The 18,441-nt window shown below is 24.4% G+C and overlaps 2 protein-coding genes across 6 annotated transcripts in view; one reads left to right on the top strand and one right to left on the bottom strand.

Moving 5' to 3' along the window:
* Positions 1 to 18,441, top strand: part of LOC126907942 (uncharacterized) — a 143,560-nt gene that overhangs the window by 80,740 nt on the left and 44,379 nt on the right. The window contains exons 3-7 of one of the 4 annotated variants that reach the window (XM_050689670.1): positions 1,111 to 1,173; positions 3,291 to 3,450; positions 5,394 to 5,639; positions 5,697 to 5,770; positions 14,284 to 14,392. The exons of 2 other annotated variants lie outside the window; for them this stretch is intronic. In XM_050689670.1, coding sequence (XP_050545627.1) covers positions 1,111 to 1,173; positions 3,291 to 3,450; positions 5,394 to 5,639; positions 5,697 to 5,770; positions 14,284 to 14,310 — 570 coding nt within the window. In that variant the 3' untranslated portion in view covers positions 14,311 to 14,392. Of the gene's footprint in view, positions 1 to 1,110; positions 1,174 to 3,290; positions 3,451 to 5,393; positions 5,640 to 5,696; positions 5,771 to 14,283; positions 14,393 to 18,441 lie in introns of those variants that run through there. One more of the 4 variants, XM_050689671.1, reaches the window with a different exon arrangement.
* LOC126907951 (ABC transporter G family member 20-like) overlaps positions 7,890 to 18,441 on the bottom strand; it is a 29,418-nt gene continuing 18,866 nt past the window's right edge. For both annotated transcript variants that reach the window (XM_050689691.1, XM_050689693.1), the window contains exons 2-11: positions 14,488 to 14,695; positions 14,244 to 14,421; positions 12,328 to 12,443; positions 12,149 to 12,219; positions 11,993 to 12,081; positions 10,244 to 10,420; positions 10,089 to 10,175; positions 8,369 to 8,635; positions 8,277 to 8,307; positions 7,890 to 8,064 (exon numbers count right to left, since the gene is read on the bottom strand). In XM_050689691.1, the coding sequence (XP_050545648.1) occupies positions 8,279 to 8,307; positions 8,369 to 8,635; positions 10,089 to 10,175; positions 10,244 to 10,420; positions 11,993 to 12,081; positions 12,149 to 12,219; positions 12,328 to 12,443; positions 14,244 to 14,421; positions 14,488 to 14,695 (1,222 nt within the window). In that variant the 3' untranslated portion in view covers positions 7,890 to 8,064; positions 8,277 to 8,278. The remainder of the gene's footprint in view (positions 8,065 to 8,276; positions 8,308 to 8,368; positions 8,636 to 10,088; positions 10,176 to 10,243; positions 10,421 to 11,992; positions 12,082 to 12,148; positions 12,220 to 12,327; positions 12,444 to 14,243; positions 14,422 to 14,487; positions 14,696 to 18,441) is intronic.

An 18,441-nucleotide genomic window follows, 5' to 3' on the forward strand; every position in this document is an offset into this window, starting at 1 on the left:
TTTTAATATTAATTTTAATTTAAATTTACAGTGTGCCACTTATAATAACCTGCTAAATTTTTTTTTAATTTTTCTATAATATAAACACAATTATTATAATTAGATTATTAATAATTTTTGTGTATAACAGGGGTGTATTTAAGAGAGATTGGCTCCTCCTTGAACAAGCGCTATCAATATTTTTTTAGGCAACTTTTAATATATAAGTACCTAATGTCCTTTTTTTTCATCATTACTTTAATTTTAGCAAAAAAATTTTTATAACATGTTTAACAAAGTAAAAAATATTAAATTTCCTCCTAAAATAATTTTTGAATAGGCCTAAAGGGAATACCTCATTAAGAGGCCTTATACCCAATACATTTTACTATATTCTCTTTTTGAATTTTCCTGATTTTAATAATAACATTTTTAGATATAGTTTTCTATAGTTTTCACTGATTCTGAAGTAATATTTTTTCTGAAAAACACTTATCGTAGCCGGGTACTTCTACCGAAATCAGTGGCCTACTTATGATGTAGGCGACACAAGTTCGGGTTTAATTTGAAAAAGGCGTCGAGCCGTTTATTAGACTCAGATTATACAAGTAAACGTAACAGAAAATAACGTTGATACGAGATTTCACAATATGAAAATAAATGTTGATGGTTTTGACAAGTGTATATTATATGCGATTCGTGAATCGGACGACGGTACGTTTGGTGTCACGAAGATGACTCACTCACGTGTTATTGCGGCGGGTATTCGACGCTAGGCATTTGTTGGACTTTACACTACGACGATAACGCGTGTGTGTAACGGACCGGTTTACAGTGAATCGGTTGCTTTGATGGAGCTGATACGACCGCGGGGTGTCAACGTGTGACAACCCCGTGGCCGTGTCAATTATTATTTATAATATATATATATATATTTATTATTATTTATAAAATATATGTTTCAATAAAAAATTTACGGATAATTTTTAAAAGTACACTTTTTCAAAGAATGACTTAATTTTAATAATGATTTAAAAATAAAACTTTTAAGACATTTATTATAAGTTTTATTCAATTTTACCGCTATAAATAATCTTTTAATATTTTAATGATATTACACATTTTTATCAGCCTAGAGAAGTGTTATTCAAGACAAATAATAAAACTTCTTATCAAGAATTAATAACTAATAAGGTAACTTTTATAAAATTTAATTTTTCAACAAAACATAATTTAATAAAATATAACTATTTAATGAAATTATTTAAAATATTATTAAAAAAAAATATTAATTTTTAAATAATAATTCATTAAAGAGATTGGAGGTCAATCCATATCAAATCACAGTGTAAAAATAACACTGTATACTAGAGTGCATCAACATTTTTATTTTACTCTTTTTTTACAACAATATCTTTACAGTTGGTTTATATGCCACTAAAACATTTCATCACCTTGCAAACGAAAATTTAAGGTAGAAATCATGTTTATCGCATATTTTTATATATTGAATAAAAATAAAAATTAATGACATCTTATTAATCTACGTGTAAAAATCAACAAAATAAGTGCTGATTGATTAGAAATCAATTTAATTTTAAAGAGTTTAAAACAATTTTGTTTTTTAATAGCGGCATACATATTCAACGATATTATAAAATAGGAAATAATTTAATTAAGAAAATGACTTGTCGATATCAACTTTTGGACTAGTACTTTGGATGTCATTCTCATTTTTATATGTAACTTTACGAAGAGTACGGTCGAGAAATGACTGAGTATAAAAATAGCAGCACCTACTACACACCATTAGTACTTAATTTAATTTTTTTTCGCATACAATAATCATTATTGTATTTATTTTTTAAGTAATCAAATGGCTTATGACAAACCGATCATGCTGTATACTTCGTGGCTCTTTGTTCTATTTTATGAATAAAATGTTTTCCTAATAAGTTAATTAAATATATATGTTACCATTTTAAACAAACATCTTACACACCCCTATATGTTAAAGGGATAATCCTAAAAAGTAATTATAACTAATAAATCATTAAATATATAGCTAAAAAAAGCAACAATTTTTTTCAATATTATATTTATTTTGATAGTAATCGAAAAGTTTATGATCACTTTCAATTATTTTTAATCAAATTTTTTCAATTATTTTAAAAGGACGTATTAAAGAATAACAACACAATCAAATATTGATTTTTTTAATTTTTGTTTTATCAACTCATTAATATGATGTTATTAATAGTTCTACTTCCTAATTTTGTAAATAAAGTTATAGGTTACTGCATTGTTGTAAATTGTATGATCAAATGAGTTCTCGTGATTTGTCACACAAGGTAGTGGCTTTTTGATGAAGGAAAGATTATTATAGTTTTATTTTATATACTATGTATAGGTATAGGTTTTAGAAATATAACAATTTTTATATTTCCAGAAGTTTTATTCAAAAATAATAAATTTTATTATAATAGTGTGCATAATCTATATGAATGAATTTCTCCTTCTTCAAAATAGCAACTTGTGTGCCAAATCACGAGCACTCTTATGTTTGATTTTTTTAATCACAATGAAAATATTAAATGTCATAAGTTATTATTTAATGATAAATTATTAAATGATATATCAATATTATTGTCTACACTTCCAAGGAGTTTTATTGGTTCTATAAAAAATTTTAGAGGAATAATTGTATTGCGTTTGATATTTGATCATACAATAAACAACAATACTGCGTTTTTATTTACAAAATTTTCAGGAAAAAACTTTTATTACATCAAATTAATGGATTGAAATAAAATAAAAATTTTAAATAGTAATATTTATAAGCAAAGTATTATTTCAAGTCTTTTTTTCTGTATAAAATTCTTTAATAAAATTATCTTTAAACTAACCAATAAAACGATTATTAAATTCATATAATATGATATTATTAATTTTAAAATTGTCAATAAATACAAAAATACGCGAAAACCCTTTTTTTCCTTTTACATTTCCTCTCAGAAGGCTGGAAAATAAGTGTTTGTCGACTTTTATAGTTTCAAAGCTTTTATATTATTTTTGTCTCTATGAACCAATTGTAAAGATATGGTCGAAATAATTATCTGTTTAGATGATTATATTAAACTTTTTCAAAATGGATTGATTTCTAAATTGAGTAATAATGTGCACCACAATAATGTTTAGTAGGGTTAGCCATCTGTCAAATTTCTCTACTGATCTGTAGTAAATAATTACATATTATAGAAATGTATATTTGGAAAAGAATTTTTAGTTGTTTTTTTTTTTTAAATATCAAGCACAATGTAATACCTGAAGAAATAAACCAAATGATTGAAAAGATTTTTCCAGACTCAGAAAATATTTGTTCAATTAGAAATATCTTAAAAAACTTGAAAGCAATTAAAGACAATAACACAACAATAATAACAATAATAACAAAATTGGAACAATTCAATGGTAATGGAGAATTTAAATTTTATAACATCTAATCAGGAATTGACAATACTTACTTTTATATTTCGTTTTGAAATATAAATATTTAATAGGATAACGACGTAAAATAATTAATAATATGATTCATTAAAGAGATACGAAATTAATTATTTTATTCTGTTATATAATAGATATATATATATTAATATAACTAAAATGCATTAGTTAATTGCTAAATAGAAATAAAAATTTTGAATAAAAAAAGGGAATCTTTCAATCTATGACTAGTTTTTAGTGTTGTTAATTAACTGTAAAAATTCATAAAATGATTTTTGAATTATGCTGGTCACTGACTTGAAAAACACAGTTTCCAGAAAGCGCATTTTATATATTTCGATGTAGATACAGTATTTTGTTAAATTTTGAGTTCGATGGATGAAGTTAAACTTTTTTCATGTATTTTGTTCCACTAAATTCGAATAACACAATTTTTTTGTTGAAAACTAAAAAATAATCATCAAATCCTGGGCAATATAATAGGGCGTCTCCCGGTGTGAAGACTTCCAAAATTTAAATTTACTGTTGCCTTCCAAGTATTCTGCCTTTCCGGGTATTCTCGTTAAGGTTACAATAACACAATCATGTTATAACAAATATTTTTGATGTATACAATACTGAAACACATGATTGAAGAATACAAGGAGGTTAAAAATTAATTGATAACATTCATTAATGTTATCATCAAAAAATAATTTTATCGGGGTATTTTTGGACCCCATGATACCAGTTAAGGGATAATTTGATTTATAAATTTTTTATGATTTATTATAACATATTGTGGTGTCTTATGACATATTTTAGTATACATATCACTGATATACAAATGTCTAATCAAATATTTTAACTATTTTAAATATGTAACAAGACTATTTCTAGAATTAATAGGCTAATCGAAACAGGTTGCTTACAATTGCAACCTACTATCTGTTATACGGTTCCGATAACCCTTCAGTAATTGTAAAATATTTTGAAAAATTTTTATTGGATTGACTTGAAATACTTATAGAATATTTTTGAGACATAATAATTCAAAAAAGTCCAAAAAAATTGATATTTTAAAAATCTTAACTCTTAAAATACTGATTCAAAATTTATTATCGGTAAATCATTTTATTAGCTAGATACTGTTTTAATTTTTAACACAATTAAAATACTCAAGTTATACTACTTTAAAGGTTTTTAAATTTAATTATTTTAAATTTATTTAAATTAACTTTAATTAAAAAAAAATCATTGAGTATTGGCAACCCAATTCACTAATCATAATTAATTAGAGCCCTACTTGATCTTTAGTGAACTTTAAGTTGGTTTTTAAGAAAACCACATTAAAAATTCTTCAGTCCTACAAAACCTAAATTATTTTTTTACACCAGGTAATCTAATAATGCAATATATTTCTTATGATTTCTTAGAAAAAAATTAAATATAAACAATAAGAAACTTTTTTCTTAAAACTTAACTTATTTTCAGTAAAAGTTAAAATACTATTTTAGATTTAAGAGTATTTAACCGATTATAAATTAATAAATAATTAATACGATGAAAACAAAATAATCATTATTTGAAAGAAAATTTACGCCATAAATTAAAATCCCAAAAAAAAAAAGTAATTGTTTATTAATTGTATTCATATTATTTAATTGACAATGTAATTTACAAAGGATCTTTTCCCATTTGTTCCTTTTTTTCATAAAATTAAACAAATAATATTTTATTTTTTTATCAATATAAATTAATATATTTATAAAATAATTCTTTAAGATTTATTTTCAAAGTTAAATGTCAATCTATAATTATTTTAATTAAACTATAGTTGTTGCATTAAAAGAATATATTTTTAAATAAAAGAATAAATAAATAATATTTGTTGTTCTATTTTTGTGTTTAAAATTAAATTTTTATTTTAGAAAATGAATATATAAGCCTCAGAATTTTTGCACATATTTTAAATGATACATATGTCAAAATTCCAAACAAAATGGTGGGTCTTTTCAACAAATTTCTTATAGAGTTTCGTCGAAAAGATAAGTCAAAAACTGGGAAAATCCCTGTAAATGATTTTAGACGGACCGTAAGAAATGTTATCAAGAATGATGATGTCATAGAAGATATAGCTGAATCTTTTAAAAGAATAGAATATGTGTATTATGAAGGTACATATCAAATATTAATTTCATATTTTCGTTAAAATTAACACAATTTTATTTCAGCATGGTTATTGAAAAAAAGAAAAGATATAGATGCAATAAAATTTCCAAAGTATTACATGCAATTAATGTATAAGGTAGATAATGATGAGATAGATGACAATAAGTCAGATACGGATTAATTAGATGATTATTATTTAAAAAAAAACATTATTAGAACCACGATATATTTACAAATGTTAATAATTTCAAAATTTGCTACAAACTAAGCTTTGACATTTTTTTAGTTGGATCACTCTCTAACATTTAATATATTAAAGTATATGTTGTCATTAAAAAAAAGACGTTTTTACTTTTATAAGAATTAAGGGATTGACCTGAAAAACATTTCACCACCAAAATATTTAAAATTCAAGAAATAAATAATACTAACTAAAGTAAAACAATAATCCTCAACTTAATTATTGTTTTATTAGAAATCTAGTAGTCAACGATAAATTAATTACTCTACATATTCCATAATAAAATATAGGTTAAGCACGGTCAATGGTAAACATAGTTACCATGGAAATACCAGTGATAGTCAGTGTTTGAAGTATAAGTTCCAAGCCTAATAAATGAAATGAGTTATAAGTATCACATGGTAGTAACAAAACACTATGATAATGAATTCAAATGATATTGCAACAATATCCACCATAGGTCAAAAGGAAAAAAAAATTAACTTTTAACAAGGCAATACTACTTGTAGGAATTTGTTTTTTTCGAACTTATCTTAATAGTTTCAAAATAGTGAATAATTCAGAATTATTTACTGTTATTTATTCAGAATTCATTTTGTGTTCTCTATTATCATCTATTGTTGCATTGTTTATATACTAATAACACTAATATATATAACATTTATAAAGTGATTTAAAAAAGACATTTTAGAATATAGTTTTAATTAATCTTTAGAAATAATCAAGGCGTATATATATATTAGTTTAAAAATAACCAAAATGGTTAAAAAAATTTTACAAGTTCCAATATGTTATTAGTCAATATTATTTTAACTTGGCTCAAACTTAAAAATTAATATACTTTTAGGTTCAGTGGCTTTATAAACCGATAATTCGACTTTTTAAACATTAAATAACTTTTAAGTTATGGCAATATTAATTTTGATCCTTTTTTTTAAATTCTAGTCCACTGTGGTTTGATATGGTTCTGGTTATCTTTATTTTGTGCTACAGATTTATCATATTTAACAACCAGCTATTAGAAGGTTGCGGTGTTTTTCTTCTTCTTGATCTTGATCCGATACTCTCGGTTTACCGCTGCTCATACAACGGTATGGTTCTATGAGGTTCAGGATTAAGATTTCTAAGGCTGGCGAAGTTTACAGTTATAACCGATTTTTATAATCGTAGCCTGTTTCTTTCAATCCTGCGCTGCTTGTTAATACGTCATGATGAGTGGTGACACTTTTAGAATATAACTGCTAATTATATGGCCATATTACATGTTGTGATAAACGCGGTATTATTACAGCGGTAATGTTCGGGTCACTATGCATACTCTATAACTATGTTAGTCGTGTAGCTTCAAATGCGATATGGAGTGACGCATGAGTACGTCGCATTATCAATATTATACCATGGACTTAGTGACACCTTGATGAATATTTCTGAAAGAACAACTATTTTTTAAGATTATAAATATGAACAATTTTTTAGCTAAAAATAATTGAATAGCGGGAATTTTAAAGTTTCTTTATCATATGTTTGTATAACCATCTCTAGTTTATTAATCAATCCTATTCCTACATGAAATACAATAACATTAATATCAATTAGTTGCGTTTAATTGGTTATTTTTGTAATATTTAAAAATTAATAATAAATAATTTTAATTTTAATTTAATATTATTGGAAATATTAGACGTATGAAACAAAAAAATGAAATCGCAAAGAGGTCTCTTCTCATTGAATGATTTCACAAATGTGTTAGTTAAGGATCGTTAGTAAGTTCCAGTAGTTATTTTTGACATTAAAATATAACATTAAATTTCGCGAGGTTTATCTCCTCGACATTTTAATAATAATTCAAGAAATAATAGAGAATATTTAGATCATTCTGTAATTATTTATTAATTTGAAATTAGTCTTCTGTTGCATTACGACAGAAAACCCTAATTAATCCGATTAAGATTAAAAAACTTATACGTTATAGTTATGCATATAACTTATTTTATTATAAATAATTTTTATTAGAATAAATAATTGAACTATTTTATTATTTTCATTTTTTTTTCTGTAATCTCTGAAGAAAATTATGATAATTTTTATAATTATTGTTTAATGTTCTGATGAATTTGAAAGCTGTTGTTCATGTCAGAGAGAACCGTTGAGTTGAATCAGACAACTGTAATTACAGGACGTAACGTGACCTGTAATTATATTACAAGTAAATTTAATAAGCAAAATATTTTTTTTAGAAAATAATTTTTTGCTGTTTATGATTATTGTTTTCATTATTTCATCAATAAACAGAGACTCATACATTTTAATAATTTATTTTTAACTCATATATTTATAAAATTTTAATAATATATTAAAATACGAATCGATCAATAAATATTCCGGTTCAAATAATTATTACTTTTAATTTTCCAATTTTCTCTTCTGATTAACTAAAAAAATATATAATCTTAGAATTCCATATTGTTAAAATTAAAAATAAAATTGTAATACTTAAAATTTCCTTGGGTGTGTTATTACATGGTATAGAATGTGTAGTTGTGGTCATCGAAGGTTTGAGTTTTTTTATGTACATACTAATATGCCAAAACGAAATTATCCAAAATATTGTAGATATAAATCCGAAATATACTTCAACTTGTAAAATATTCCAACCTTTTAAACACATATTACGCATTGATACTGTGGACATGGTTAATGGTAGTAAATAACTGACGTTCTGCAACATTTCTGGCATACTTTCAATAGGCCATAAGATACCTGTCAAGAAATTTCAAAAAAATTCAAGCATAAAAATATTAATTTCTTTTTATTTGAGAATTAACAAAACTTTAATTGTCAAGGTTCAGTACAATTACTTAATGCATAGTCACTTTAAAATGCACGAAAAGCTCATCCAATTAAGCTCATTAATTTTTTGTTTATAAAATAAAAACGAATACGAATTGGTAAATTAAATTACCACGTGTTTTCAAAGAACCGGTTGATTTTATTATTACACACGCTAAATTACAATACTTCATACAGTAAAATCTTGTTAATACGCTCTCAAAGAGGAAATAGTAAAACAACCAATTAATTCGTCGTTGATTATTGATCAATATTAGATAATAACAACACCGTATGGGTTTCTATGTCCAATATAAGGTATTAAAGATTTAATGGATGTTTGTGTGAAATTGGGATAAGAAAATGGCTTCTTTGATTTTTATCAACGTATTTGTTGGGAATATTTTACAGTGAAAAACTTCAGGGGGCAAAAAAAGTTAATGTGTTAAGCGGGGTTTATTAAGCGTGATAGTTTTAAAAGATTAAAGACATATATGTACTTTTTTTTTTCCACACACTTAATTGTTCAGCATTACTTTTATAAAGTAGTTTTAATTTTTCTATATATAAAAAGTGTGGTATGACTTTCAAAGGTGCCGTCAAATGAAAGTGAGTGTATTTAGTGGGCACGTCTCACAGGTGTTGTGGTAACCCAAATCGTCCGGGAGCTTACTGTATGCCCTACTACTACGTGTCCTATGAAACGGCATATCGGGAAATTCACATTTATCGTAAACAGGCTAAGGGGGTCCCCGCCGGCAGTGTGACTTAGTATGGGAAGCACACGCAGCTGTATAACACTCGGTAGGACTCGTAGTAGTAGTAGAACTTGATCGTACACACTATTATCGGATAGGGTTGGGAAGTACATATTCGTGTATGTGACGTCAACGTTTAAACACTTACAAGGACTTCACAACGGCAAGACACTCGTCGCACGGAGTTGACCCCTGTAAGTATCGTTTTTATGACGTCGACACTAAAGTCTCTCTCACGCACAGTTTAGTTGCACCGCCGTAAGCGACATCATTTTGAAGTCATCACAGATTCGGCTGATTACCCGTAAGACTTCACCACTAAAACACTAAAACACTCAATATCTCTTTCATTTAACATCACTTTTGAATGAATGGAAATTAAAAAACCAACACTAATAGCTTTGTTTGAATATGACAATATATCAGAGTATTCTAAAATGAAATACTGCAGCGAAGCATCATTAACACTGGTTTAAGTATTCATAAACAATTAAGTTATAATATTTTTAGTTTAAACTACACCCGTGGTTCACTATAAAATATACCAAACTAATTTCATGCTAATAACACATAATTTAACAGCGTTAATTTTATGATAAAACATTTTAATTTGTTAAATTATTTACCACTGAGTAATAAAATAGGGTAGAAACATCCTATAGCAATATGGCTTGCGTCTTTTTTTATTTTACTGGCTTCTGAGATAATCAATCCTAAATAAAAATAAGTACTTATAATACTAATCATATTTTAATTAAAACAATTTTTTTTTCTTACTTACCAAAAAAAATCCCACTTATACCTTGTAAAAAAGCCAAAAGAAAGATAAAACTTAAATTTCCTTTGCATTCTATATGGAATACTATTAACATAAAGATTAATACTAATGCTGTTTGTATAAAAACAATTATTAAATGAATAATCGTCTGACACAAAAATATTTCAAATGGTCCGACACCTATAAACCGTTAATAAATATTATATATTTGATACAAAATATGGTTAAAGATACTATATAAAATATTTTATATGATGAAACAAGTTAAATATCATTATTTAACATTTACTGAAAGAAAATGTTTGACTTTAATATTGAGAAAATCTTTGGAGTTCGAACGATGCACATCCTCTTTTTAGTTAAAAACTCCAAAAAATATCGTTGGTATAATTATTATTTGATAAATATGTTTATATAATCACTTAAATATGTTAAATATATTAATTCAATATAAATGTTATATTGAATAAAGGTATATTTATATATAAAAAAATAATCACACATATATCAGGCAAAATTTTATAATTATAATAATAGATATGTATATAGCACTTAAAAAGTAGATATATTTAACCTTCAACAAACCAGTTACCGGCATAAAAATCTGTGCATATAGCATGTATACAAAAACTCTAATCCCTTAAATAGTTGAGTGAACTTTGGAAATATTTAAGACCTATTTAGTATAATATACCGAGTGATTTTTTTATCATAACCCACTCAATTACTTACATAATAAATATAATTTAACACTTTTTTTTTTTTTGATTATCATTAGTTACATATTATTCTTGAATTATCAACTATGTGATACTTTTTAAGTTAACCCTTTATACCTGGTAAGGGTGTCAACTTTGTTTTTTTTAATGGGAACACATTTTAAATTTAATAAAATATTAAAGAGTTAATTGGTTTTTTATGACATCGATATTAGCAGGTACACAGCATTATTATTATTAATTTAATAAAATGTTTGAGTTTTTAATTCAATAGTAAATGGCATTTGAATTTTTAATGAAATTTAATTTGTTTATTAGATATAAACATTTAAAGTTTCAAATTTTTGAGTTAATATATAGGTATAATACACAAGGAACTACAAATACAGGTAGCTAATTGATTTTTTATGATATCGATATTAGTAGGTACACAGCATTGTTATTATCAATGATAGTAAGGTACATTGTTGTGAGTTTATAAATACACTAACTAACAATACAAAAAGTATATCTAATGTTGGTTATAATTGATAATAAACATTTCGTGTCTGTGATAGCAATATCATGAAAAACCAATTAGCTACCTGTATTTGTAACATTTGTGTATTATACATGTATATTAACTCAAAAATTTTAAACTTTAAATGTTTATATCTAATAAACAAATAAAGTCATACTAAAAATTCAAATGACATTTACTATAAATTTAACACCCTTACATTATATTAAATTTAAAATATGTGTTCCCATTTAAAAAAACAAAGTTGACACCCTTACCAGGTATAAAGGGTGAACTTAAAAAGTATCACATAGTTGATAATTCAAGAATAATATGTAACTAATGATAATCAAAAAAAAAAAAAGTGTTAAATTATATTTATTATGTAAGTAATTGAGTGGGTTATGATAAAAAAATCACTCTGTATATTAATAAGAAAATTAATTTTGTCTAATATATTATTATGGATAAATAGGAAATACGAATAACCAAAAGAAGAAATATTAAAAATAATAAAATATTAGGAATATTTACCGGCCATATAAACACCATCAAGTAGTAATTCCGTTTTATCAGTCATCAATTCAGAGGAAGTAAGTGCGACGGCCAAAAAGAACACGATTCTGATATAAGATTAGTTAATATATAACATATAATTGTTTGTAATTACTATTTTGTTAAAATACATACGCTAAAATAACCCCGGGAGCGACATAATTCGAGAAATTGGCATCAGCTTTACCATATACTGGTTCATTGAACTTAGATAACAGTCAAAAATATTAATGTTTCAAATTTTTAATAAAAAATATGTTTAANCAAAAATATTAATGTTTCAAATTTTTAATAAAAAATATGTTATTGCATACTTGAATAGGAATATTAGCAAGTTTTGGATTTTCATCACAACTTTTTAGTATTTCTTGCCCAAAATCTTGGTACGCCAATAGTAAATTTCTATTTAACATCAAACCAATTTGCTTATCTATTAATAATTGTATTCATTAGTAACCATTAGAATACTTTATATACTTATTAAAATGTTATTGATCACTATAAATAATCTTGAGTTAATTAATTAATGTGAAATATTAAATTTTTATTTAAGATTAAAAGTACATTTAAAATATTAATTTAAAACTATAAAATATAAAAAATATTTAACTCAAAAATTTAAAAAGTTATTGATACGTATTTTGGGAAGTGTTNTTTTTAGTATTTCTTGCCCAAAATCTTGGTACGCCAATAGTAAATTTCTATTTAACATTAAACCAATTTGCTTATCTATTAATAATTGTTATCATTAGTAATCATTAGAATACTTTATATACTTATTAAAATTTCATTAATAATTATAAATAATCTTGAGTTTATTAATTTATGTGAAATATTAAATTTTTATTTAAGATTGAAACTATATTTAAACTATTAATTTAAAACGATAAAATATAAAAAATTACTAAAAAGTTATTTGTACGTATTTTGGGAAGTGTTACTATCATCAGTATTAAATATACAGAGTGATCAGTTTATCATAAATCACTCGATTACTTACAAAATAAATACAATATTGAAAAAAAAAATGTCTGAATTCTTTTAGTTTGCTTATATTTCTTTATTTATCAGCTAATAATTACTCTTTGGTATCATACCTTATAATTTATAGGGGTATCAACTTTATTTTTTTTTATTAGCATCATACATATTTATCTGATTTATAAAATAGAAAATAATCTAATTAAGAAAGTAATTGGTTGATAATAATGTTTGAACAATTACTTTGAAAGTTATTCTCATTTTTATACTTAGGCTGGACGATGAATACGACCGGGAAATGACTAACGATAAAAATAGCAGCACCCACTCCTCACCACCAGTCATTATATGAATTTGTTAATTATTTCTGATATAATGATCCAAAAGTTGTTATCGACCAGTCATTTGCATCATTGTATTTATTTTGTGAGTAATCAAGTAGCTTTTGATAATCTGATCATTCTATGTTTTTTGTGTGAAATATTTTTTAATTTTAAATAAACTTAGTCACAAGTGATCAATTCTAATTACATTAAATTGTTAATTTAATTAATGTGATAACATGAGGAGGCTAGTTGAGGGCGTTGTGATGACGTCAGTTCTTATGCTTAATGTCTCTGGATAGATTTTCATATTACATTAAAATTTGTTGCATGACTTTTACAAACTGCCTTGTTATAATAATAACAGCATTAAATAAATAATTGCCAAGTTATATATATATATATATAAAAGTAGTAATGATAGGAAAAATTGTCTACTTTAATACATTTGCAATTATATATAGATAACAATAAAAATCTGGTATTAACAATAAAATTGTAAGAATTAGTCTAAGGTACAATTATGAAAATAATACATATAAATGCTCAGGAAACCAAAATAAATAACCAGTTAGCAAAGTTAAACCAAAATAAATTATAATTATACTTCTATATTTTAAAATATACAATAATACCTTTTAATTTTTATAATTTAACAAAAAATATTATATTTTTATAAATTTCGAAAAAATAATTCCGTTGAGTGATAAAAGAATAAATCATTATTTTTATAATTAGATTTATGTTACAGACAAATTTTAATAATTTCCAGAAAATGCCAAGAGATATAATTTGAATACAAATTAAGTAATACTTCAAAATTAATAGACCCATCTAAAGACATTTTACTTCTAATTTTAGACAATAGCATTTTTTTGTGAAAAACATCAAATATAATCAATTATTTAATATGTAATATTTCTTACTTGACATATCACACCACGATTTAATTTCACTCTGTTCTAGAGTTTCATCATCTGTGATACGCCCTAATGCCATACGAGCAACTAAAGCTTCGGTAAAATTATCAGAAAAATAAAGTGCACTCCAGGCATTGCCATTTCGAACAGCATCTATAGCACTTCCAATGTCTTTGTAAAAATCCTTCAAGTAGACATTATTAAAAAAATAAAATAATAAAATATGTTTTATATTTTAGCATTAACTTACTATAATAATAGTGTCTTTCGGCAATTTATTTAGAAACCTACAAGAAAACTTCTTAAATGTACAATTACTGTAGACTGGACAATCTTTAGTTTCCCATTCCATCTCCTTGTTAACGACTGCTAAGTGCAAATTTTTCACTTCACTGCCGAATGTCAAAAAAAACAATACAACTTGCATAGATGGCAGAGCAAAAACAAATATCAGCCATCTATACATAAAACAATATCAGTATGATTTAAAATAATTAATAATTGTAAATAATTTTTTTCTCTTAGAATGCTTAGGAAATTTTGTTTTAGAATGAAAAATTCTCATCCTTATATAAATTGATATCATATAAAATGTAAGTTCAAAGTAAAAATTTGTGCATTTTCTTAGTTATACGCTTGTATTTACAATTATTTCACTTCACTCAATCATATTTACGTTAACAAAGAATAATCGATAAATAATATTTATAATACCAAGAAAAAAAATTCTTAATTATGATTTTTATCAATATAATATTTGTTCATTTATTTTACTTATGTGTCTTATAAAGGTCTAGTATAGCTGAATATTTTATATTTCAATACCTGATATTTTATGAATGTAGTTATTTCATCAATAATTTTATTAAAAGTCGTGAACTTACTTAAAAATGAGCCGGTATAACAGAAAATTATTATAGCTGATATTATATCAAATCGCACCATGCCCCATGTAAAGGGCTAGATTCAGGACTAGGCTAATTAGGCTATAGCCTAGGGGTGCCACAACTTGAAGGGGCGGTGCGGCCAGCAAAACTCTTGATTTTAGCTTTGATGCGAAGCTGAGAAGGTATTGGTTTTACTATGATGTGTTTTTTTTTATGTCTGTTACAAATTTTTCTCAGTTCTCACTGAACCGATTTCTTTCAACGATACGTCAAAAGATCACAAATCGTATCTAGTCGATAACATTACCCTCAACAATTTTTCTTCAATTTTTTTTACTAAAAACTGCCGTAACTTTTTCAAAAGTGAACATATGAATATAATTTATATTATAATAAATAGACATCAAAGTTAATAAAAAATTACGATTTTTAAAAAGGTCTACTTTAGAAAACGGCTACCGAATGCTATTTTTGTGTGAAAATTCTCGAGTTTATAAATTACATTTTGAACTTTATTATGTTATAACTTTTTGAAAAATATATGGATCAATACAATTTTTTATGAGGAATAATATTTTTTAACAATCTCTTTTTCATTTGACATACTATATCTTAATCAGGATATTAATAAGGAACTAGCAGATCGTGTAGCTTTTGGAATAATACACCAATTTTTTAAAATTAAACACTATCTAAAGATTTGCATCGAAGCGTTTTTTTTTATAGTGATTTTAATCACTATCAGATATCTCCACTGTGCCACGACCCACCTGTACTGGGTTTTTTTTTTTTAGAAATAATTCCTTTCTGCGAATTTAATTTTCCATCTACTAGAATTAATGTAGTGATTTTGGTAAATTAGTTGCTCACTGTTGTAAAATTATAAAAATAGCATGGAATATATTCTACAATATATATATATAATGTGATTGGGCAGGGTAGCTACGGCACGACGGTATACATTATCTAAAATAATAATCGGCGACAGCGGTCGCATAAATTGTATCGAGCAACCAAATTAAGGAAACGCCAAACGTATTATTAATAAATGTTTCTTATTTTTATAACGGTGCACATTTTTGTTGTTTACATTAGTAAGTTGACAATTGTATTTAATAAATTAACCGTTTATTAACAGAATACAAATATAATTATTATTTTTTATTATTATTCATTAATTATAATATATGCACGATTGATTTTTTTATCATCATAATATAAACTACAAAATTTCAATACATAATTTTTTCACGTTGACTTTTAAATACTTTTAAAGTAACTGTACATTATACATTAGAAAATACAAATTTTTAAGTAAATTGGAAACGGGTGATTAGCTCAGCTCTCATTCTATCTGTGCTCTAAGAAGTAGGCGTTTGTTCCTTATTAGCCTAGGGGCCCTTTTCGGGTAATTCCGGCTCTGCCCATATTAAATAATGTTATTATTTGCGGCAGCAAATGTACTGTTATTGTATTTTCAAATGCAATTTTATAATTAACTAAGACAAGTAACACCTTTATTGAAAAATACGGAGATGTTGGATGAGAATATTTTTTTAATGAAATATAAACTAAATAACGGGTTTTTCATAATTAAGCCCAATCAAATTTTAAAATCTATGAAATGAAATATAAAAACGTCAATAATTATAATAATAAAATGAATTTTAATTTATTATTATCAAAATTAGTTAATTTCTATTATTAAAAAATATTAATCTTAAAAAAACTAATACAACCAGTATTTCTCAGAATTGTTAATTAAATTTTAACATAAACAATTTTTTATTAAAAAATATTCTATCTATCAAATATAGATAAAATCTTTTTTTGTAAGAGATACTCTTACCAAAACTTAATTTCAATAATAATTTTTAATTAGTTTTCAACTATCATATACTAAATTAATTTTTAGTATATTTTTATTTTAATTAGATGAAAATGTTTGAACAATCCATCATTTCACAATGCCACTCACTTCACTTATAATTTATCCCCATAAAATAACAACAAAACTATTTAAAAAAAAAAAATTTTTAAAAAGTAGCTCTATGACTTTTCCTTTATATACAATTTTTACATAAATAAATATTTATATTAAATATTAAATAATGTTATTATTTACGGCAGCAAATGTACTGTTATTGTATTTTCAAATGCATTTTATAACTAATATATACTAAATTAATTGTTGTTATTCCTTTATTTTTAATTTGTAATATTATTAATACAACTTATTTTTTATTTTAATTAGATAAAAATGTTTGAACAATCCATCATATCACAAAGCCGTTCATTTCACTTACAATTTAACCCATAAAATAACAACAAAACTATTTAAAATAAAAATTTCTAAAAAAGTGGCTATATGATTTTTTTTTTTTATACAATTTTAACTTAAATAAATTATTATTTTTTGACTTTTATGCTAGTTTGGAAGATGGAGTTTTATAATGAAAAAATAATATTTTAATATATTACATCTATCTACAGCTATCTACACCATTCGTATTTCATACAACTGTCAATGTAGAGAGTAGTACCAATACCACTTAATTATAATCTTAATTCTAATATTAAAATTAACTTACCTATTATAAACCATTATATAAAATACAACCGAAATCACAATGGTATAATTTAATAAAAAATAACGAAACTCATCACATTACAGTTATTAATTCCTAATTCATACATCTCAAAATGATGAAATACCAAAGACAGTCTCGACTACCCCCAATATCAAAATAATGTTATTTAGAACAATTCAGTAGTAGAAAAAATTAACTCTCTTTTTGTTAAGGTTAACAGTAACAAATAATGTTTAAAATACATCAATATTACTATGCGTACAGTATAAATAACGATTTATCTCTCATCTCTCCGAAAATCTTGTTACTTGAATATTCTTTTTACATCTGCTTCAATTACATTAAATCTGTAGGTAAATATTATTAACTTAACTCCTTATAATGTTTAACAGAATTGTTGATTGTTTTATACGTGTACATTGTTCATAATATTTATATGTATACATATCATTTTCATAAAAATTAATAAATCTACTATNCATGTATAGTTTAACATTGTTCATAGTATTTATATGTATACATATCATTTTCATAAAAATTAATATATCTACTATTTTTTCCTTCTACAAATTGTGTTAATTTTATTATACTTAACAGAGACAAATAACATAAGCTTTAATTTTTCTCCTTATAAACTATTTGAAAATTGTCAATAACTATAATATTATCATTTTTAATATTTTTGCAGTCAAATTAATATAGAATGAGTTAGAATAATTATTTTCA

Source organism: Daktulosphaira vitifoliae, unplaced genomic scaffold, assembly GCF_025091365.1.
Source record: "Daktulosphaira vitifoliae isolate Bord-2020 unplaced genomic scaffold, ASM2509136v1 Scaffold_5, whole genome shotgun sequence".
NCBI classification, from domain to species: Eukaryota; Metazoa; Arthropoda; class Insecta; order Hemiptera; family Phylloxeridae; genus Daktulosphaira; species Daktulosphaira vitifoliae.